The 23902-nt window shown below is 42.2% G+C and overlaps 1 protein-coding gene across 6 annotated transcripts in view; it reads right to left on the bottom strand.

Annotated features, from left to right (window-relative positions):
* The window catches only part of N4BP2L2 (NEDD4 binding protein 2 like 2), a 479674-nt gene that overhangs the window by 16678 nt on the left and 439094 nt on the right, over positions 1 to 23902 (bottom strand). For all 6 annotated transcript variants that reach the window (XM_050937135.1, XM_050937132.1, XM_050937131.1 and 3 more), the window contains one exon: positions 562 to 2402. In XM_050937135.1, the coding sequence (XP_050793092.1) occupies positions 562 to 2402 (1841 nt within the window). The remainder of the gene's footprint in view (positions 1 to 561; positions 2403 to 23902) is intronic.

Raw genomic sequence — 23902 nt, 5'->3', positions numbered from 1 at the left:
TCCAAAATGCCTATGGCACATTTGAAAATGTAATGTAGGCGCTTTTGAAAATTTTACCTTATAACTTTACATTCTTAGTAAAGGGATACTACTGTATTACAAAGGTGAAACAAACATTTACCAACAAAGAAATACAAATCCAAATAGCACGTGTTTTCATGCAGTTTCCTAAATGACAGGTTAAACATTCACTCAGTATGATGCATTTGTGCAGCTGAAATTGCAACACAGCTACAAGGACATCATTCCTTGGATTTAAAGTTAGTAAATACTCAGCATTACTCAAGATCATGCAATGAGGGTAAACTGCTAACAAAAGAAAACAATGATCATTGCAAAATAGATAATTTACAGAGCTGAAAAGCAAAATCTTGGTGCAAAGTACCATTTGCAAGACACTAAGTGAATGCCATCAAAAGTATCTATATTGGCAAGCAGTGATCAGCTACAGTATATTATCATATTTGTGTAATTGCTAGTTGCAATAAGAAACAGTCATATCATTAGGAACTGTTAAAAATAAATAATAAATAAAAAAATAATAATAAATAATAATATTACCCAGTGGAAATCCAGGAGAACCAAAAAGGTCTACAAGTTGAAATGCAAATCCCAATGACAAGGGAAGACCCAAAAAATTGGATTTAGTATTTAAAGTATCTTGATTAGCTTCAATTTGTGAGGACTGTGATGGCTTACTTTCATCTGCTTTGTGCATATCTTCATCACAGCTTTCAAATACATTAGGGTATGTAGGACAGTCTGATGTTACTTTAACAGAACACAAAATATCTGGTTGACTATTTGTAAGCTCTGAAGAGAACGGTTCACTCTCATCCTCTTTTTTATCAAGTATTTTTTCTTGTTTAAAAGTTGTAATTTGTTCCTTACTTGTTGAAGAAACTATACAAAAACTAGAGGGAAACTTCTGAGCTGGAGAAAAAACAGCCTTCTTTGAAAGACACAGAGATTGTCCCCACTGACTACTATGCAAGAGAGATCCCACACCATGGTTAAGTGAAGAATCTGTCACATCATTATTAGAAGGTGTTAGATGTTCTTGAAATTCAAGGTTTTGTTCACTCTTCTTTTCACTGTCCTTATTTGCAATTCTCTCTTGTTCTGTTTTCAAAACATTTTCTGATAGGTTATCATCCATCAAAAGAACATCCTTCTGTCCTTCCTTTGTACTAACAGCAATCTGCCTTGGTAGATGAAAGTTTGGTGCCAAGTTGAAAATCCTTTTGCATCTTCCTTTTTTCTTTGATGGAACTGGTGTACCTACATTGCTTGGAACATTGGCTTCAGCTAAGCAGTTTGTGACAGTGACCCCTGACTCTATAAATGAAATATTATGTACTTTGTCAATCAGCGATGACTGTAGACCACCATGTGTTACAGTGCCACCCTCTTCAGTTAATGTTTGCAGACTGATTTCTTTTTCTAATTCTTCATTAGATTCATGAGTTTGTTCTACTGTGCTGTCAGGATAGGTCTGTTTAGGCCGCCTCACTCTTTTTGGTCTTTGCTCACATATGAATTTATGGGCACCTTCAGGCCAAGAACAAGAACCTGACCTATCAGAGCCAAGCTGGAATTGTATATCAGTTAAATCAACTGAAAAAAAAGCCCAAGGATTTTTCTCATTCCTTTTTGATGTCTGTCTGTCTTTCGTGGTTTTATCAGGCAAGACAACACAAATTTCAGATGTTTTCAAATCATGCTGGAGAGACAGGGTTTCTTTTTTTCCATTACTTACATTTAACAATTTACTTTTTAGGTCAGGTTCACTTGCAATTTGATCTAATGTAAGTTCATCTTGATTGTTTAACATCATAGAACTATTTTCTTTACTGTTATATTCTGTGTCTAGAACAGAACTGTGATCATTTGTATCTAAGGAATTGCTCTCATTTACCATAAGGTTTTTATTTTGGTTATGATCAACCTCCTGATCATCAAGTGTATGTTCAAATTCAATTAAGTTTTTATTAGGAGCAGATGTCAAATTTATTAGAAATGGACCGTCATATTCTGTAAACAAGTCACTTTTCACTGGACAAGCTAATGTTGCTGAAGTCTCAGACACAGCAACAGGTAAACTTCCTGTTTGATGCTTTGTAGATTTGGGGCTTTCATTACAATCACCATTGGAACGATCTTCACAATTTTCGTCTCCTGGATTTCCATTAAATGTAAATACTGATTTTCTGTTTTCTTCTTCTGAATCTTTCTCTTCACTGTCTGATGTTTCCTGGTCATCAGGAATTAGATGACAAGGGGCTCCATCTGATTTTTTCTCTGTGATTTTAACATTATCATGCTTCATTTTTCTGTTTCTTTTTCTCCTCTGTTTAGCTTTGCTCAGTCTGTGCCCAGGTTTCTTCTTAATGTCTGTTACCCTAAATGTAGAATAAAAAACTAAATATGAAAGAAAATCCATAGCAGTAATAACCTACTCATAATATGCAGCTTTAGGAAAAAATATTTATTTAGCTACTTGGGTAATCAAGTTTTGATCCCTTCACAACTGAAATTTTTGTTTTTTTAAATCTTGATACTTCATTTAAAAAGTACCATTTCTGTATATTTCAAAAACATGATGTAAATGTATCTTAACATTCACAAAGTATCTTTAACTGTTTAACATATACACACAGAATTTTAGTTTGAATCTCATTTCAAGAACTTCCAACTTAAAACAAAGCAGTAGATAAAGCAGCATTTTCAGGCGTCTTTCAAAATTATGAATGATTGATCCCCACTAGTTGTTCAGCATCTAGGGTTCTGTAATTTTGTGAAGTTCCACCTTGTGCAATATTCAGAATGATGGAAAATGAGTGGAGAGTAACATGATCTGTTTTCCTTCTGTTAGAATATCCCACTGATAACAGAGTGTTTTTCTATTGGACAAAATAGATTAGATGGACTCAATAATTCAGAAAATACTAACTACAAAAATCCTGATTGACATACAAGTTTAATAATTATTACCATTCTCTCAGACCTACTGCTCAAGGTACCATGTTTAGCCTGTGTACACATACAGTTTATCAGGGGAGTACAGTACCTCTACTTCCTTACTTATTTAATTTGGAATAAAGTGGTACCTCATGACTGTCAGAAGGGAAGGCATATTTAGGCCTTCCCAAAGCCTGCTGGATTTTAAGAGTCTGTTCTGATAATGTTCAATAGTTTAAGCATACGTAGAACTGCATGTGTAACAAATTGCAGAATAATTATGTTTATTGCTGCACATGTGTAAGAAATTGCAGAGTAATCATGTTTGTGAGAACAAGAAGAGCTAAACTAATTAAAAAGCTAGAAAAGATTAGTTTGAACTAATACTAAACCTGTACTGATGGGGAAGGAGTGTTAACATGGAAATGAGAATAATATATATGTATAAGAAAAGATAAAAAATTATAAATAAGTTTGTGTAACAAAGGGAGGTTAAAGCTGTAGAGTCTGGTGCTGGAGGTGACTGTGATGAGATTGTTCTAATAAGCTTCCTACTTATAAGTAACTGATCACTACTTGCTGAGTGTTTTGCCTTAATAAATATTTGTTAGACCCATCTGTTGAGTAAGTGAACCTCAATCCAATGACCTAAGTCTACTAGAGACCAATTAATTTAGTAGTAGGCAATTGTGTAAGATTACTTCTGAATCTCAGGTCTATAAATAAGAATTGTTGGGCTCCACTTCTCATCAAGGTTAACAGGCAACAGTACAAATAAAAATGGCAACTAAACTTTTTGGCATCACACTTCCCAATTACAGGTTTCTAACCAAACTAAGATCTAAATAAAGAAAATAGAGATAACTAGGGAAACCTATTACAGGAATTTAATATAGTCTATAGATATACTTTTATTTATAGAGCAGAACAGTGAAGGGAAGGTAATTCCAAATAAACAAACCTAAGAGGTTGATGACCTATAAAGGTAAAATAGGTTTCTTTTTGTACCTTCATCTACACCAGAACAGACTGATACAATTTGAGAAGTGATTCTATAGAAATAAAAAATGAGGAAAAAGTTGACACCACCAGTAGAGTACCACATCCATACCTTGAGGCCACATCCACAGAGATTTGTTTCCTCTCTGTAATACCTGGTAAAAGAGTGCAAGAATGACACACCTGTCATCTTATAAATATCATTTTCCATTTCTTTACTGGAAAAAGTATTGTTACTTATCTTGTACAGTAACTGGAATTCTTCAAGATGTTTGGTCCCTATGTGGATTCCACTTGAGATGTGCACGTATTCCATGTGTCTGAGACCAAAAGATTTTTGTTAGCAGTATCATAGAATATCAAGGTTTGAAGGGACCTCAGGAGGTCATCTAGTCCAACCATTGATCCATGCCTGCACCCTTCTCCTCCTTGTGTTCTGAACTGAGCACATCAGCGGCACAGTACACTGACAACTGCTCCAGTTCTTTCTCTATAGTGAATGACCAGAAGGATCCACAGGAGGAGGGTGGGTAGTGGAATATGTATAGGGACTACACATCTCAAATAACTCCAGTAACTGCACAATAGAAGTAACCGTACTTTCTTGGAGTGATGGTCCGTATGTGTATTCCACTTGAGGCGGCTTACATACTGTATTCATTGAGAAGGGGAGGAGGGTGAGGAACCTTCCTCTACCACAGATTGGAAGACTGCTCTGCCAAAGGCTGCATCTGCTGTAGAGGCTTGTACTAGCGTGTAATGTCTCACAAAGGTGTGCACAGGGTCCCACCTTGCTGCTTTACAGATTTCCACAAGAGGGACACTTCAAAGCAAAACTACTGACATAGCCTGGGTTCTGCTCAAGTGGGCCCTCATACTTGTGGGGGAGAGATCACAGTTAGTTCATCGCAAAGCAAGATTCAGCCTGAAATCCCTTTGCAAAGTTTCTGTGAGGAGACTGCCTCCCCACTTGTGCATTCGGCAAAGGGGACAAACAGTTTGGGGCAGAGGTTCTCAAACTGGGGGTCAGGACCCCTCAGGGTTCATGAGATTTTTACATGGGGGATCACAAGCTGTCAGCCTCCACCCCAAACCGTGCTTTGCCTCCAGCATTTATAATGGTGTTAAATATATAAACACATGTTTTTAATTTACAAGAGGGGGTGTACTCAGAGGTTTGCTATGTGAAAGGGGTCACCAGTACAAAAGTTTGAAAGCCACTGGTTTAGGGGATTTCCTGAAGGGTTTTGTCCTTTTGTAGGTGTAATGTCAAGACTCAACAAACATCCAGAGAGTGTAGCTGCTTTTGCAGTTTGGTGGCATGTGGCTTCACACAGAAGACAGGTGAGTGGATGACCTTGTTCAGATGCAATTCTGAGATTACTCTGGGGAGGAATTTAGGCTATAACCTCAAGGAAACCTTGTCCTTCTGGAAGACCATATAGGGCAGGTACACCATAATGACCCACTGCTCATTTACTTTTCTTGCTGAGGTAATTGCACCCAGAAAGGTAACCTTCGTAGCTAGATAAGCAAAGGAAATGGAGCTAATGGTTCAAATGGAACATTCATTAATGCTATTAGGGCTAAACTGAGATCCCATACTGGGGTAGGTTTCAGTCCCAGAAGAAAGTTTCTGACAAGTTCCTTCAGAAACTGTTCTGTAGGAGGATGGGCAAAGACCAAATGTTTGTCCACTGGAGAACGAAAGGCACAAGTTACTCAAGAACACTTGCAAGGAGATGATAGATAATCTCCATGTTTTTAGAGAGAGGAAGTAGTCCGGAATAGTAGGGATCTCCTACTGATCCTCTGATGGTCTATGATGATTCTGGCACAGGGTAGAAAATCTTTTTCATTTAGCTGTATAGCATTTTCTCATGGAGTCTTTTCGGCTATAGCTAAGAATGGATTGTACTATCTCTGAGCATGATCATTCTATGTTTGCCATCCATCATAATAACCTGTTAAAGGGAGAGATGCTGAGTTGAGGTGGAGGATCTTGCCTTTGTCCTAGGTCAAAAGGTCTGGGAAGAGCTGAATGCAGAGAAACAGGTGTGAGGCCACCTGGAGAAGGCTAGTGAACTAAAACTATCTCGACCACTGAGGAAAAACTAAGGACAACCAATGCTTTGTCCTGTATGATTTTACTCAGGATTCAACGTTAAGAGAGGGATGAGTGGGAATGCATACATCAGTGTTTCTGGCCATTGTACTAGAAACATATCCCCTCTGGAGTTGAGGCCCGAACCACTCTGGAGGAATATGCCAGCTTTTCTTGTTTTCTTGGGATGCAAAGAGATCCCACAATGGGAATCCCCACTGTTGGAATAAACTCTTTGGACTGGGGTATAGAATCTCTGTATGTGTTGATGTGGTAGGGGGACACAAAAGTCCCATCAAAAAGATTTCTTGGTGGGAGGCTGGGGATAGAAGAATAACGAAGAAGGAACATTCTGTTCACTATAATGCATTCTTTGGTGTTTTCTACGAGGTCTGAAAGCTCTTTGATGGTAATGACCGAGGAGATGGTAATTGCATGTAAGATTATGCCTTAGGATATATATCCTCCTTGGTGCTGGAGTGCAGGTACCCAGAGTACAAAGAGTTGCTCTTGAGTCTTGGAGGATATGTAACAATTCCTCTGTTTTCTCACTGAATACGTTATTTCCCATGAAAGGCAGATCCTCTGTAGTGGACTGAACTTATTTTGAAAATCTGGAGGACTGGTATCACAAAGCTCATCTCATAACTATGAGGTGTTTCCATCGAGCAGGGAGGCTGTACCTGCTGCATCCACCGAAGCCAGGAAGGGCCAATCTAGCTAGCAATTTACCTTCATCAATGATTGCTTGGAACTGAAATCTATTCTTTTGAGGTAGTTTGTTAGTGAATTCAGAAACTTATTGTAATTAATAAAATCATACTTAGATATCATAGAATCATAGAATATCAGGGTTGGAAGGGACCTCAGGAGGTCATCTAGTCCAACCCCCTGCTCAAAGCAGGACCAATACCCAATTAAATCATACCAGCCAGGGCTTTGTCAAGCCTGACCTTAAAAACCTCTAAGGAAGGAGATTCCACCACCTCCCTAGGTAACCCATTCCAGTGCTTCACCATTCTCCTAGTGAAAAAGTTTTTCCTAATATCCATCCTAAACCCCCACTGCAACTTGAGACCATTACTCCTTGTTCTGTCATCTGCTACCGCTGAAAACAGTCTAGATCCATCGTCTTTGGAACTCCCTTTCAGGTAGTTGAAAGTAGCTATCAAATCCCCCCTCATTCTTCTCTTCTGCAGACTAAACAATCACAGCTCCTAGAGCCTCTCCTCGTAAGTCATGTGCTCCAGCCCCCTAATCATTTTTGTTGCCCTCCAGTGGACTCTACAATTTTTCCACATCCTTCTTGTAGCGTGGGGCCCAAAACTGGACACAGTACTCCAGATGAGGCCTCACCAATGTCGAAAAGAGGGGAATGATCTCGTCCCTTGATCTGCTGGCAATGTCCCTACTTATATAGCTCAAAATGCCATTAGCCGTCTTGGCAACAAGGGCACACTGTTGACTTATATCCAGCTTCTTGTCCACCATAACCCCTAGGTCCTTTTCTGCAGAACTGCTGCCTAGCCATTCAGTCTCTAGTCTAGCAGTGCATGGGATTCTTCCATCCTAAGTGCAGGACTCTGCACTTGTCCTTGTTGAATCTCATCAGATTTCTTTTGGCCCAATCTCTAATTTGTCTAGGTCCCTCTGTATCCTATCCCTACCCTCCAGCGTATCTCCCACTCCTCCCAGTTTAATGTAATCAATGCTTGGTAGTTCACTATGTCGAATTACAAACTTGCTGATGTGAAATTCATTCTTCCAAAGAGGGCTACACGTTTGGTCTTCTTGTTTGTGTGTGCAGATCCAGCTTGGCTGTTGCTTGTTCCTTCTGGTGACTGCCTGCACCACTAAAGAGTTTGGCGCACAGTGTGACAGTAACTTTTCTGCCCCCTTTAATGATACAAAGTATTTCTTCTCCATTCATTTAGGAGTGGGAGTGCAAGTGGCCGGAATATGTCAGCTATTTTGGCCAGTTCTAAAATAGCCTGATTAACAGACAGTGCCACTATACTGGGACTAACGCTCTGGAGGATATCCAGTATCTTATGAGGGGTGTCATATACTTCCTCCAGTGGGATCTGGTGTGCGTCTGCAATTCTCTTCAGTAGGCCCTGGAATTGCTTGTAGTTATCAGGTGGTGATGGCGAGGCTGCTATGACTGCTTCATCTGGTGAGGATGTTGATAATTCTTCAGCAACGAGTGGTTCCACCTGTTCAGGTTGCTCCTCTTTCTCAGTGTCCCTGAGCAGGTTAAGGCTCTTCCCCAGATGGGGGAAGCCTGTCTTGACTCGCCTTGAAACCTTGCCTATTTGGTATGCCTCATATGTGGATTCCAGGGACCCCAATAAGGCCAGTGTGAGGGATCATAGGTAAGGATATGATTTAATCATGGAAGTCACATATCCCATGACTTTAACAAACCTCCATGACTTCTTTGGCTTCAGCCAGTGGTGGGGACTGGAGCTGTCAGTGTCCTCCCCCACACCCCGCCATGGAACTCAGGCTTTAGTCCTTTAGTCTCCCTCCTCCCACAAAAAAAAAAAAAAAAAAAAAAAAAAAACAGTTTTAGTAAAAGTCATCAACAGGTCCCGGGTTTCTGTGGATTTTTGTTTATTGCCTGCAACTTGTCCATGACTTTTACTAAAAATAACCATGATAAAATCTTAACCTTAATCATAGGGGTAACAGGGTGGTGCCCATGGAGGAGGACACCATTGGTTCCAAGTTGGGTATTCCTTCCTGTGAGATTTGGAGGGTACCCTGGAGATCCTGGAGCCTCTCTTGGGGCTCACTTCCCACTTTGATAGGGGTGGTGAAGCTCTCCCACTCATTCCAGACTTATTGGAGGAGAATGAGGTCTCTGTGACAATAGGAGGTGTTGTCGGTACCTGTGATCTCATGATTCAGCTGGCTGACAATACTGGAAAGTGGCAAACTGTTGGTATAGGGACCTGCTTGGTTAGGACTGGATCTGAAAATATGGGTGATTCTGGGTCTACACAGATCATAAGGTCTTCCAGCATAGCGTATCTAGTGGCAGCCCAAGCTGCTGGACAGTGGATCAGGCTTCTGTACCTTGGCAGTGCCAGCTTCAGATCGACAGCAGTTTTTGGTACCGACAATTCCTTTTCTCGGCACATCAGTATCATCGGTGTAGGAGGCATCCACTGTCTTCTTTCCCTCATCAGTACTGAGGATGTTTCCAGCGCTGTGGCTGTCAACAGTTTTGGGGCACTCTTGGTTCTCAGTGCTGAGGAACCAATACTGTGGTCCTTGTGAGCTCCATACCACATCCATACATGCAAAGTGACACCTGACTTAAAGTGTGTCTGAGAGGAAGTCCTCTTTTGGATGAGGTCTTGGAGGGAGATTTCTCACTTTTCTTATGAGAGCGTTTGCTTTTACCCTTCTGTTGTCTCTGTTTGGAAGAGTCTTTAACTCCACCTTGAATAGCCTCAGAGCCAGAGACCACTATGCTCAAGGGGGAGCTTCTCAGTGCCTCTCTCTGACGTACAGGAGAGTCTGATGATCCAGAACTGGATGAGGTCTCACTGAATGATCCATCAGGAACTTCTAAGCCTGAACTCACAGGGTTGATTAGTTTGGTGAGGAGAGGACCAACACTGTACTGAGAGAGGACACTACTGAGACACTGTACTGAGAGAGGATATGAGCTTGCCCAAGGCAATAGAGGCATGTATCAGTGTCGTCACTGACTGGGAAAGCCTGAGGACAGGCCACACAGATCTTGAATCCCAGAGTCTTGGGCATCCTAGGCATCTGCATAGGGAGGTATCAGGGTGAGGGTGCCCCTTGTACTCCTGAACTACTGAAATGACACTATCTAAACTGGTAAAACTATTAACAGTATCTAATTTTTTTTTTAAACAGGAAAGCTACAGACACTAGAGAAGTCCATCTCAGACCACAGGTTGTAGAAAGGAACTGGAGAGGCCATTGGTCTAGACCACCCTTTATGCCCTCACTTCAGAGTTTAAGGAGTAGAAGGGCACTGGTGCGGACCAACTGACACTGCTAGCAAAAATCTTCTGGTCTCAGATGCATGGAGCGCATGCACACCTTGAGTGGAATACACATTGGGACCATCAATCAAAGAAGAGGCACCTTGACTCTCAGTGGACATGGTAGGTAGGTCTCAGATAAAGATAGGTCTCAGTCTTCTAGGTAGTTCTCCGACAAATTCATCAAGCTATAGTGGATTTGAAAGTGTTGATTCCCTTTTATATTACAGTTTTTAAAAAAGGCATCAATTAACCTGGTATCTAAGCTGTGAACATACTTGAGACCCTCCATTAGCAGAAACATGCCAAATTCTTTCCAGATGATCACAGAAGACTTCTCAATTAAAGAAGCACCAAAAAGTGTTCTTTGTTAGATACAGAATGGGACATAAAAGTGCATTTTTAATTCAAAATAAACCTTGAGATAAACAGAAAAAGGAAGTAGAAAATGGTCCTAAACACAAAAGACTTTCCTTATATAAAACAAAAACTAGAATAAAAGACAATTTGCCAGGTTGTCACTCCGTGGTCACCAATGTATGTGCACACTTTAGAAAAAGTGTTACAGCAGCCCACAACAACAGGACAGCTGTACCTGTGCTCAATTACTAGAATAACACTAGTAAAAATGCCTGAGGCTGTTCTATATTAGCACTTATCTGATTACCACCATCACTGCAGTCTTACCAATGCTGGCAATTGTATTAAAATGAATGCTATTTTTTGTAATGTACAACAGGCCTAAAAGAACAGTTAATGCTGAAGAACATGAGTGGCCAAAGACAACAATTTAATTAAGCACATTAAGGCTCCAAGGTTGAACAACTGTTCAAAAAGGGAACTCTCGCTAAAAGTAACCAGTCACTTTTGACTCACCTTTGATAACCTAATGGTGCACAGGTGAGCTTGACCCTCAATCTCTGAAGATGCACACTCTCACAGATCAATCTGTGAGTATTTGAGGGGACAGATAAGCAGTTAAGAATTCAAAACAGAATGAGGGAACCATATTGACAAATCAAAGCCAAAGTGTCCACGGCAAGAACTACTAAGATACGTTGGAGTCTTCTGCCTGATGTTCCATTTTTCTGAATTATTTTGGGGCATGAATCATATGACATAAAATTCTGGAACCATGGCAATAATGGAAAAAAGTGACGATGAAAATCACCATGTTATCTGACAACAGCTGCAGAAGTGGACAGCTCAGTATTGCTCAAAGCAGCAAAAAAGGTCTTGGGAGTTCTTACTGGCATTTGTGAGATCAAACATGCTTGGGTGCACATTAGCTTCCCCTGAACTGACAGCCAGCTGAGGAATTCTACTAAGAGATTAGTCTTCCTTAATAGATGGCAGGCTCTTAAGGCAAGAGGATGCCTCCACTTAGGTAAAAGGAAACTGACTCTCCTCCTCCAACCCATCCTTTCCTATTTCTTGAAGTACATTGTTACAGAAGTATCCTCAAAGTTCAGGATATGGCTTTACTTTTCCAAAGGATCAAAAAGCTTTCCTGGTAACAATAAACCTGAACACATTAAATGGAGAGACAATTTTTTGAGAGAGACCACCTATGCCACCCCATTTACATAGCTGAGCATTTATATTATGCACACTGTTGTAATAGCTGAGGCTATAGCTACACTACAGAGCTTACAGTGGTGCAGCTGTACCAATGCAGCTGCACCACTGTAGCACTGCTAGTGCAGATACTTTACACTAATGGGAGAGAGCTCTCCCCTCAACTGAATTACTCCAGCCCCTGGGAGCAGCAGTAGCTGTAACAGCGGGAGAACTCTCCCACTGACATAGCGCTGTCCACACTGGCACTTAGGTTGGTGTAACTTATGTTGCTCAAGGAAGTGGCTTATTCATACCCTTAAGTGACATAACTCATACCAACATAAGCTGTAGTGTGTACAGAACCTGAGTGTCTGCATTCAAGTACTCTCCATTAAAAATATGGCATCTTTTAGATCTATGAATAAAATTTATAATAAATTAAAGATACAGGGTGTTGAAATGAATTTTAAAGATGAGGGGGCCATATTTAACACTTTGACAACACACTGATATAAAAATTATTCACCTTGCTTTAGCAGTTGGGTAGAAAGTTTGATATATATATATATATATATATACACACATACATAGAGAGAGAGAGAGAGAGAGAGGGAGATATTTCTAGGGTAAGTATGTAGGAAAAACAGAATAAATCTCTTTAACCCTGATACAGAGCTGATTAAGTCTTCCTCTTCAGATATCCAAAATTCTCATAAGCAAACTACATAAATGTGGCATGGATAAACTACTATAAGGTGAGTGCAGAATTGGTTGAAAGACCATACTCAAAGAGTTGTTATCAGTGGTTTGCTGTCACTGTTCAGTCAAATAGGAAGGGAGTATCTACCAGAGTCCAACAAGGGTATTCCTGGGTCTGGTACTATTCAATATTTTCATGAATAACTTAGATAATAGAGTGGAAAGAATGCTTATAAAATTTGTGGATTACACCTAGTTGGGAAGGGTTGCAATCACTTTGGAGACAGTACTAGAATTGAAAATGACTTTGACAAATTAGAGAATTGGTCTGAAATCAACAAGATGTAATTCAAGTGAAGAGTTTACAGAGGAAGGGAAGTGAAGGCAGCTATAAAAAACAACAGATATCAAATGGAAGCAAGGGAAATTAGATAGTAATGAATATAAATCAGAAGTTAGGAACTGTATAAAATTGATAAGGGAAGCAAAGTGACACTAGGAGAAATTTATGTTTAGTAGAGTTCAGGACAATAAGGAGTTTTTTAAATCTGTTCAGAATAAAAAGAATCCTGACAATGACATTGGTCTATTACTAGATGGAAATGGTAGTATTATCAATAATAATTAAAAAAGGCAGAAGTGTTCAAAAGATTCATAGACTCTAGGACTGGAAGGGACCTCGAGGTCATTGAGTCCAGTCCCCTGCGCTCATGGCAGGACCAAATACTGTCTCGACCATCCCTGATAGACATTTATCTAACCTACTCCTAAATATCTCCAGAGATGGAGATTCCACAACCTCCCTAGGCAATTTATTCCAGTGTTTAACCACCCTGACAGTTAGGAACTTTTTCCTAATGTCCAACCTAAATCTTCCTTGCTGCAGTTGAAGCCTATTGCTTCTTGTTCTATCATTAGAGGCTAAGGTGAACAAGTTTTCTCCCTTCTCCTGATGACACCCTTTTAGATACCAGAAAACTGCTATCATGTCCCCTCTCAGTCTTCTCTTTTCCAAACTAAATAAACCCAATTCTTTCAGCCTTCCTTCATAGGTCATGTTCTCAAGACCTTTAATCATTCTTGTTGCTCTTCTCTGGACCCTCTCCAATTTCTCCACATCTTTCTTGAAATGCTGTGCCCAGAACTGGACACAATACTCCAGTTGAGGCCTAACCAGCACAGAGTAGAGCAGAAGAATGACTTCTCGTGTCTTGTTTACAACACACCTGTTAATGCATCCCAGAATCACGTTTGCTTTTTTTGCAACAGTATCACACTGTTGACTCATATTTAGCTTGTGGTCCACTATGACCCCTAGATCTCTTTCTGCCATACTCCTTCCTAGATAGTCTCTTCCCATTCTGTATGTGTGAAACTGATTGTTCCTTCCTAAGTGGAGCACTTTGCATTTGTCTTTATTGAACTTCATCCGGTTTACCTCAGACCATTTCTCCAATTTGTCCAGATCATTTTGAATTTTGACCCTGTCCTCCAAAGCAGTTGCAATCCCTCCCAGTTCGGTATCGTCCGCAAACTTAATAAGCGTACTTTCTATGCCAACATCTAAGTCGTTGATGAAGATATTGAACAGAGCCGGTCCCAAAACAGACCCCTGCGGAACCCCACTTGTTATACCTTTCCAGCAGGATTGGGAGCCATTAATAACTACTGAGTATGGTTATCCAGCCAGTTATGCACCCACCTTATAGTAGCCCCATCTAAATTGTATTTGCCTAGTTTTTCGATAAGGATATCATGCGAGACTGTAACAAATGCCTTACTAAAGTCTAGGTATACCATATCCACCGCTTCTCCCTTATCCACAAACTCGTTATCCTATCAAAGAAAGCTATCAATAAATATTTCTGTTCTCTATTTGAGAGGGGAAAAAGTTATAGTCTAATCATTTTGTGATGATAACTCTTTCCATTCCTGTAGTATCTCTGGATGATGATAAACAGAAGCTATTAATGTTGGACATTTTAAAATGAGCAGGTCCACATAACTTCCATCCAAGAGTTTTAAAAGCACTGGCTAAGGATCTTACTGGATCATTAGTCTGATTTTCAATAAACCTTGAGGCACTGGGGAACTTCCAAAAGACTGGAAGAAGGCTAGTGTTGTCAGAATTTTTTAAAAGGGTATACAGGATGAACTGAATAATTATAGGCTTATCACCTGACATTGATCCCAGGCAAGATAATGGAGTGGCCGATATGGGACTTGATTAATAATTACATTACCCTCCTTTCATTCTTTAATTCAAATCAGCATGGGTTTACAGAAAATAGAAACTGTCAAACTAAACTATTTTTTAAATGAGATTAAAAGTTTGGTTGAAAAAAATAGTATTGACATAATATATTTAGACTTCTATAAGATGCTTATCTTGGTATTGCAGGACATTTTGATGAAAACACTAAAACAATATAGAATTAACATGGCACACATTAAATGGTTTAAAAACTGGCTAACTGATAAGTTTCAAAATATAACTGTTAATGGGGAATCATCATCAAGTGGCTGTGTTTCTAGTGGGATACCACAGTGATCGGTTTTTGGCCCTATGCTATTTAATATTTTTACCAATGACCTGGGAAAAACAAAAAATCATCACAGATAAAGTTTGTAGAAGACACAAAAATTGGAGGAATGGTAAATAAGGAAGAGCACAGGTCACTGATTCACTGTGATCTGAATCCTTTGGTAAACTGGGCACAAGCAATCAATTTGTGTTTTAAAATGGCTAAATGTATATGTAACACATACACCGCTGGGTGTGGTGTTCTGTCCCAACTAGTGGCACCAAGACCACTTAAGACAGAGAAAGAGATGACTGAGTCAGCTCTACAGCCTTAGTTAGCAGCCAGTTGGCTTTTGGCTCATGCACTAAGCTTCAGAGGTCCCAGGTTCAATCCTGCCCGCTGCTGACCAGGGTCTGTTGGCGTTACATACATCTAGAAACAAAGCACATAGGCCATATTTACAGGATGGGGGACTCTATCCCGGGAAGCAGGATACTGTGTCTAGTTCTGGTGCCCACAATTCAAGAAAGATGTTGATAAATTGTAGAGGGTGGAAGAGTCACAGGAATCATTAAAGAGTTAGAAAACATGCCTTATAGTGATAAGCTAACTAGATTGAGCTCTTTGAGTCTAAAGGGAAGGTTAAGGGATGACTTGATTATAATCTAAGTATCTACATGGGAACAAATGTTTAATAATTTGCTCTTCAACCTAACAGAGAAAGGTATAACATGAACCAATTGGCGGAAGTTGAAGCTAGACAAATTCAGACTGGAAATAAGGTGTAATTTTTTTTTTTTTAAACAGTCAGAGTAATTAATCACTGGAACAATTTACCCATGGTCATGGCGATTTCTCCATCACCGACAGTGTTAAAATCAAGATTGGATGCTTTTCTAAAATATATGCTCTAGGACTTATTTTGGGGAAGTTTTATGGCCTGTGTTATACAGCAGAGCAGACTAGATAATCACAATGGTCCCTTCAGCTCCTTAGAATCTGTGAATCTATGAACATACTTCACTTTGGAAGGAAAAATCAAATGCACAACTTCAAAACAGGTAAACAACAGACTGCATGGTAATACTGCTGAAAAGGATCTGGGGGTTATACTGGACAACAAATCAAATGTAAGTCATAAATGTGATGCAGTTGAGAATAAAGTTAATATCATTCAGTAGGGTATTAACAGCAGTTTAGTATGTAAGACACAGGAGGTAATTATCCTACTCTACTCAGCACTGGTGAGGCCTCAGCTGGAATACTGTGTCCAGGAAAAATGTGGATAAATAGAAGTGAATCCAGAGGAGAGCAACAAAAATGATAAATGGTTTAGAAAACATGACCTATGAGGAAAGATTAAAAAAAACTGGGCATGTTTAGTCTTGAGAAAGTAAGACTGAAGGGAGACCTAATAACAGTCTTCAAATATGTTAAGGGCTGTTATAGAGGATGGTTATCAAATGCTCTCCATATTCACTGAAGGTGTGACAAGAAGAAATGGGCCTAATCTAAAGCAAGCGAGATTAAGTAAAGTAGTAGGAACAACTTTCTAATTATAAGGATAGTTAAGTACTGGAATAGGCTTCCAAGGGAGGTTGTGGAATCCCCAACATTGGACATTTTTAAGAACAGGTTGGACAAACATCTGTCAGGGATGGCTGGTTTACTTGGTCCTGCCACAGCACAGGGGGCTGGACTAGATGACCTTTCAAGTTCCCTTCCAGCCCTATATTTCTATATGGAAGATTTACAAGGATGCTAGAAGACTTCTCTAGAACTGATGCAAACTTCTTCCTTAAAGTCTCTTGCAGTGAGACAAAGACAGGGATGTCCCAACTTCACAAAAGGAGCTGCCCTGTGTATCTGCAGTAACAGTTCTTTTGTAATAGCAAGGAACCAAAGTATTATGCTACTACAGTACAAACGTGCTTGAACAACTATAAAGATCTGAGAGACATACTACCAATGTTGTTAGCAGGAATAGGCATAATTGAAATCCAGAGGCAAAGGTATGGAGTCATCATTTACTTCTCTTATGGTTGCGGGATTAGCCCTATCCCTTCTTACGATTCTCCTTTCCCAGATGTGACTTTGCAGCCTGCTGAGGCCCAAGTGAAGGGAACATTACAAGTACTGATTAAAGCAGGTTCTCTGTACCTTCCCCAGGGGCTTAAAAAAATCTGACAAAAATTGGAGGACTCAATCACCCCGTCCTGATATATTGGGCCACTTCTCTCAATCCATTCCACATGAGAGCCCAGCTCTCTTATGGCCTACAATGGAGGGCGGTTTCCTAAAGTATTGCAGAGGTTTACAAAAGTGCGAGGAAAAACTCACAAGACTAACACAGTTAGTCTTCCCCCATTCCCCAATTATCATTTTGAAATAGGTGGCAGAAAAACATCCTGACAGGATTCAACTTGCAGGACAAGAAGAGCAGAAGTACATGAGGAAAAGTTATGACCTTTGAGGAAAGGTTAAAAAAAAACTGTGCATGATTAGCCTTGAGAAAAGAAGGCTGAGGGGGGGACTGGCTAACAGTCTTCAAATATGTTAAGAGATGTTATAAAAAGGATTGTGATCAATTGTTCTCCATGCCCACAGAAGGTAGGACAAGAAGTAATAGGCTTAATCTGCAGCAAGGAAGATTTAGGTAAGATATTAGAAAAAACTTTCTTACTATAAGGATCATGGGCGGACAGTGACACGGCCAGTGGGGGAGGCTAAACCTCACCCCTTCCCCTTGTACCCGGGGCCACTCCCCTCACCCTCCCCTTCTGCCCTCCCTTCCCCACAGGAGTCCAGAGCACCCTCACTGTGGCCCTCAGCCCCAGTGCTGGGTGGATGGGAGTTGAGGCGTCAGCCCCGGTGCACTGGGTGGTGCGGCCGCAGCCCCCCCAGCCCTGATGCGCTGGGCGGCCAGTCCCCGAGCACTAAGTTGCACAGTCCGAGCACTGGGTGGGCAGCATGACCTCAGCGCCAACCGCCCTGGTCCCTGCAAGAGACAGGCCAGCCAGCCCCAGCCATCCTGGGCCAGGGCAGAGTGCTGGGGGAAACTGCAGGAGGGGGACCTGGCCCTGGGGGCAGGGCCACGCTAGAGTGTTTGGGGAGGAATAGCCTCCCCCAGTCTATGATACTCACCGCAGGTACTCACAGGGGTAGTTAAGTACTGGAATAGGCTTCCAAAGGAGGTTATGGAATCCCCATCACTGGATGATCTATGTTTACTTGGTCCTGCCTCAGAGCAGGGGGCTAGACTTGATGACTTCTTGAGATCCCTTCTAGCCCTACATTTCTATGATGCTTTATCCATTAACTGTATTTTCACAGTTGGAGCAACTACTGGCACCAGAGACTGTGGAAACAGGAATCTGAAGGATCCAGTGGAACCAACAGCTATTATTTCATTGAAATTGCTGCCTGTCAAACTCAGTAAGAAGTGCAACTCATCAATCTGGACTGATGGATTTAGCAAAGATGAAGCTATATCATTCCACATTCATAAGACCACGTCAAGGACTTTTGGTTTGGAAGAAGAGAAGTATTAGTAGGACGAGACACATGCAGCCAGTTTAGCAAAAAACTCTGGGTGAAAAAAAACAAAGCAATGGTGCTACACTCTAGATCAAACATCTGACCTCATTCTTTACCTCTCCTTTGCCCAGACAGATGCACTTCATGCAATAGATTCTTTCTTAAGTTGGGTTTATAAGGCATGTGTTTGTCAATGTTTCATTGTGCTAGCAACACTAAGAATGATATTTTTGCCTGGTGTGTATTCTATACCATATATTAAGATTTTAGAATTTAATAAAAAAATCGAAGAGAATGAAAGAAGCAAATGTTTCTACTCATTCTCTTTTTGACCACTCCTAAATCCGTGGTGGAGAGTTTTCCATATGATAAAACCACACACATAATAAGGTACATTGAAATACTGAGGAAATTTGAGAACCAACATGGAGATAGTTACATCCGAAGAAGTGGGTATTCACCCACGAAAGCTCATGCTCCAATACATCTGTTAGTCTATAAGGTGCCACAGGACTCTTTGCTGCTTTTACAGATCCATACTAACACGGCTACCCCTCTGATACATGGAGATAGTTGTTTACAAAGTGGAGTTTTTAGTAGGGCTGTGTAAAAAAAAACAAAACAAAACCCCAAAGAATACCAAGAAAATAAACCAAGTTGTTGTTTCAGTTTTGTTATTTAAATATTGCTGTACAGTAAGTATAAAAACAATGTTTCTTCATAAGTAAACCTGAAAGGTGACACTTTGTCTTTATGATATAAGAGTCTTATTGCTTATTTGCTGATATTTTGCATCCTTTTGTTCTACCACTGATAAAGAAGCATGAAATATCACTGACTTGGTTTTAGAGCAGTTACTCTGATACTTATGATTTTGTGGTATCCACTAATGCCCAAAATAATTAATGAAGTCCATCCTGATTGACAATTTATGCTCAAAATAGGCTGTCCACTGGAACACCAAATGCACTTCTGACTGAAGTACAGTACAGAGAGAAAAATATACAGAAAGAGTATGGCAGACTCTCTGAAATATGCCAGATTAAAAACAGTCAGTTTAACCAAAGACAGCTTTGCAACTTTAGAAGCCTCAAGTTTACAACATCTCAAAAGCTCACATTTCTTGATTATAATATCTGAGAATGGCTGTACTTGTTCCTGAAATAGAATGTAAATGAATTGTTAAATCAAAGATAACTCTGGGTCCATGAATTTGGCACGACACTAGGATATATGCTATTTAGAGAAATTATTTTGTCACTTGACTCAAATAAGAGCAATATTTATATAAAAAGATATTTACTTGAATCATCCTCCCTTCTATTATTCCAAATGTATGTTTGAACAAAAATGTTCTCCCTTACAACCTAACTTCACTTCAGCATCACAATCTTTCTGCTGTACGACTTAACTCTAGGATCAAAGAAGATAATTTTAAAAGGATTTACTTTCTTAAAGCCTAATGAAGCAAAAATACCTTTGATGATTAAGAAAAAGACAGTTACCTTTTCAGTAACTGGTGTTCTTTGAGATGTGTTGCTCATGTCCATTCCATATTAGGTGTGTGTGCTTGCCACATTCACCGGTGTCAGAAGTTTTTCCCTCGGCAGTATCTGTAGGGGACTGGCTCTGGTGCCCTCTGGAGTGGCACCCACATGGCACAGTATAAGGGGTGCCATCAGTTCCGGACACCCCTAATACCGTGCCACCAGTTTTTCTTGCTGGAAACTCCAACAGTGGGGAAGGAGGGTGGGTTGTGGAATAGACATGAGCAACACATTTCAAAGAACACTAGTTACAGAAAAGATAACTGTCTTTTCTTCTTTGAGTGCTTGCTCATATCCATTCCGTATTAGGTGACTCTCAAGCAGTACCCCTGGAGGCGGGTAGGAGTTCACGGACATGTAGATTGCAATACAGTGCCAAACCCAGAACTGTCTCTGGCCTGCTGAGTGATGGCATAATGAGTGGTATGAGCCATAAAAGTGTGGACAGAGGACCACGTTGCAGCTCTACAGATGTCCTGAATAGGGAAGTGTGCCAGAAAGGCCGAAGACGCCTGTGCTCTCGTTAAATGGGCTCTGACAACTGGTGGTGACAGAACCCCTGCTAGGTCGTAACATTCCTTATGCACAAAATAATCCAATTGGAAGTTCTCTGCGAGGACACCAGGTGACCCTTCATACTATCCCCTGTAATGATGAAGAGTTGACTTGATTTTCGGAAAGATTTGGTAGAAAACCAAGGCCTTCTGGACATCCAGGTGTGAAGATGCCTCTCCTCACTCATCTTGTGCGGTCTGGGACAGAACACCAGAAGGAAGATGTCCTGGTTCATATGGAAGGCAGAGACCACCTCTGGCAGGAAGGCCGAGTGGGTCCGCAACTGAACCTTATCTTTGTGGAAGACCGTGTACAGAGGTTCTGAGGTCAAGGCTTTAATTTCAGAGACCTGTCTTGCCAACGTTGCCACCACCAGGAACGTGACCTTCCATGACAGATAGGAAAGGGAGCAGGAGCCCAGCAGCTCAAAGGACAGGCTCGTGAGCCTACAGAAGACCAAATTAAGATCCCACTGTGAGACACAAGTCCGTATCTGCGGGAAGAGTCTCTTGAGCCCTCTCAAGAATCTGACCATCATGTCATGAGGAAACACCTTGTCCTTGGATCAGAGGTGAAAAGTGGAGATGGCCACTAGATGAACTCCAATGGAAGTGTGTGCCAGGCCCTGGTTCCTCAAATGAAGCAGGACAGCTTGCATGGCGGAATGTGAGGGACAGATGCCACACTCAGACACCCAGTGGGAAAACCTTGTCAACTTGGCCAGGTAAGTCAGTCTGGTTGAGGCTTCCTACTCCCCAAGAGGACCTGCTGGACTCCTTCTGAACCTCTGGGTTCAGCCACGCAGCATCCACGCCACGAGGTGGAGGGACTCAAGGTTGGGGTGTAGGAGCTGCCCGTGGTCCTGTGACAGCAAGTCCAGGCAGTTGGTCGGCCCCAGGGAGGGGCCTCTGACAAGTTCATAAGCGTGCCGAATCAATTTGGTGAGGCCACGTCGGGGCAATCATGACAACCGACGCTTTGTCTCTCTTGATCTTTGCCAGGACCCTGCCAATGACTGTAATCAGAGTGAACACATACATCAGGCTCTCTGATCACGACAGGAGGAAGGAATTGGAGAAGGAGCCCTTTCTCAGACCTTGCCGAGAGCTAAACCAGAGCATTTCCTGTTCTGTCTGGTAGCAAACAGGTCTACTCGGGGAGTTCCCCACCTTTGGAAGATCATGGTGGCTGCCTCTAGATGGAGTGACCACTCATGGCGATAGGAGAAGTCCGGGCTGAGCTACTCCACCAGCATATTCTTGACACCGGGAATGTGACAAGCTTCCAGGTGGATTTAATGGCTGATGCAGAAGTCCCATAGACGAGTGCCTCTTGACAGAGAGTTGAAGAGCGTGCTCCCCCTTGCATGTTGGAGAACATCAAGGCTGTGTTGTCTATAGGACTCATACCACCTTATCAAAGAGGTGGGTCAAGAAGATTCCGCACGCCAGCCGGACTTCTCCAAGCGCTCTGATGTTTCTGTGCAACGTCGCCTCTGCCAGGGACCACATCCCGTGTCTGGAGGTCACCGAGACGTGCACCCCCGACAAAGTCCGAGGCGTCCGACACCAACTCGATGGAGGGGGGTTGTTGAACGGAACCCACTCCAGGACTGTCTTGCAGTCAGTCCACCATTGCAGTGAGGTAATTATCGCCTGGGGAATTGTAACGTTCTTTTCCAGTGGGTCTCTGGACTGGGAATAGACCATCCCCAGCCATTGCTGCAGAGGCCATATTCGGAGTCTGGCATGGTGGATCACACCCAGCTGTAGCAACACCTTTACCTCCTGCATGAGGAGACTCTCGTGAGAGAGGTCCCTGAAGATGGATGGGGAAGGCGGGTGGGAAGAGGGGGGGAAGAAAGGAACTGGAGGGTATAACCCTGTTTCACTGTGCTGAGGACCCATCAGTCTGAGGTCATAGCCCTCCAGGCAGGAAGAAAGAGTGAGAGGTGGTTGGAGAACACAGGGAAGGATGGATCCAGGGAACAGTCTGGTAGGTCGCCCTCAGGCGCACCCTCAAAATGACTGTTTGGACCCCTGCTTATTACAGGTTGAGCCTGACTAGGCAGAGGGTGGAAGCAGGTGGCTCAGGCAGTGCTTGTAGCACCTCGCTTGTTTGTAGAGCTGGTCCTGCCAAGGCTGACACCCCTGGCTCTGCGGCTGCTGCGGTTTGAACAGCTTACACGCCAGTGCTACGACACAGACACTCAGGGTTTTTAGGATGGTACAGACCATGCAATTGCTGTCTGTTTGCTCTGCAAATAGGGCCCAGGCATCGAAGGGCAGATCCTGCATTGACTTCTGAGCCTTGGTGGACAACCCAGAGAGGAGCAGCCAAGAGGCTCGCCACATGGAGATAACAGAAGCCATGGTGTGGGCAGCAGCGTCCGCAGCATCTGATTCCACCTGGAGGGCCACCCTGGCCACAGTCGTGTCGTCATCGAGGATTGCTCAGAAATCCTTCTCGGAAGCCTCAGGGAGCAACTCTTCAAACTTGCCATGGGTTGCCACATATTGAAGTCATATCGGCCAAAGAGGCCCTGGTGGTTGGCCACTCTTAGCTGAAGACTGGAAGATGAATAAACCTTACATCCAAAAAGATCCAGTCTCCTCAAGTCTTTATTTTTGAGGGTGTCCCTGGGTTGTCCTTGCCTCTCCTTGTGGTTAACTGCCTCTACCATGAGGGAATTGGGAGCTTCATGAAGGGGTAAAGCCACCCTGGCAGGAGCAGAGGATGTCAAATAGAGAGACCAAGAGCTCTTCCAATTCCTCTGCCTGAAGCCCCAGGTTAGAAGCGACTCTCTTCAAAAGTTCCTGGTGCACCTTGGCATCATCCTGAGGAACTGGGTGAGGGGGCTCCGTGATGTCCTTGTCATCACCAGACAAGGCTAATGCCGGTGCCATGGGGACCTCCATGTCCATTGGTGGTCTAGCAGCTTGCTCCCCTGGTTCCTCCTTGATCTGCAGGGTCTTACCCCCGAAGTCTCTTGTACCGGAGGGCAGCAAAGAATCCTGTGGCACCTTATAGACTAACAGACGTTTTGGAGCATGAGCTTTCGTGGGTGAATACCCACTTCCTCAGATGCATGTAATGGAAATTTCCATGGGCAGGTATATATATGCTAGCAAGCAAGCTAGAGATAACGAGGTTAGTTCAATCAGGGAGGATGAGGCCCTGTTCCAGCAGTTGAGGTGTGAAAACCAAGGGAGGAAAAACTGGTTCTGTAGTTGGCAAGCCATTCACAGTCTTTGTTTAATCCTGAGCTGATGGTGTCAAATTTGCAGATGAACTGAAGCTCAGCAGTTTCTCTTTGAAGTCTAGTCCTGAAGTTTTTTTTGCTGCAGGATGGCCACCTTAAGGTCTGCTATAGTGCGGCCAGGGAGG

The sequence above is a fragment of the Gopherus flavomarginatus genome, chromosome 1 (genome assembly GCF_025201925.1).
Source record: "Gopherus flavomarginatus isolate rGopFla2 chromosome 1, rGopFla2.mat.asm, whole genome shotgun sequence".
Classification (NCBI taxonomy): Eukaryota; Metazoa; Chordata; order Testudines; family Testudinidae; genus Gopherus; species Gopherus flavomarginatus.
The sequence above is the reverse complement of the archived record's forward strand: the minus strand, read 5'-3'. Positions and strand labels throughout refer to the sequence as shown.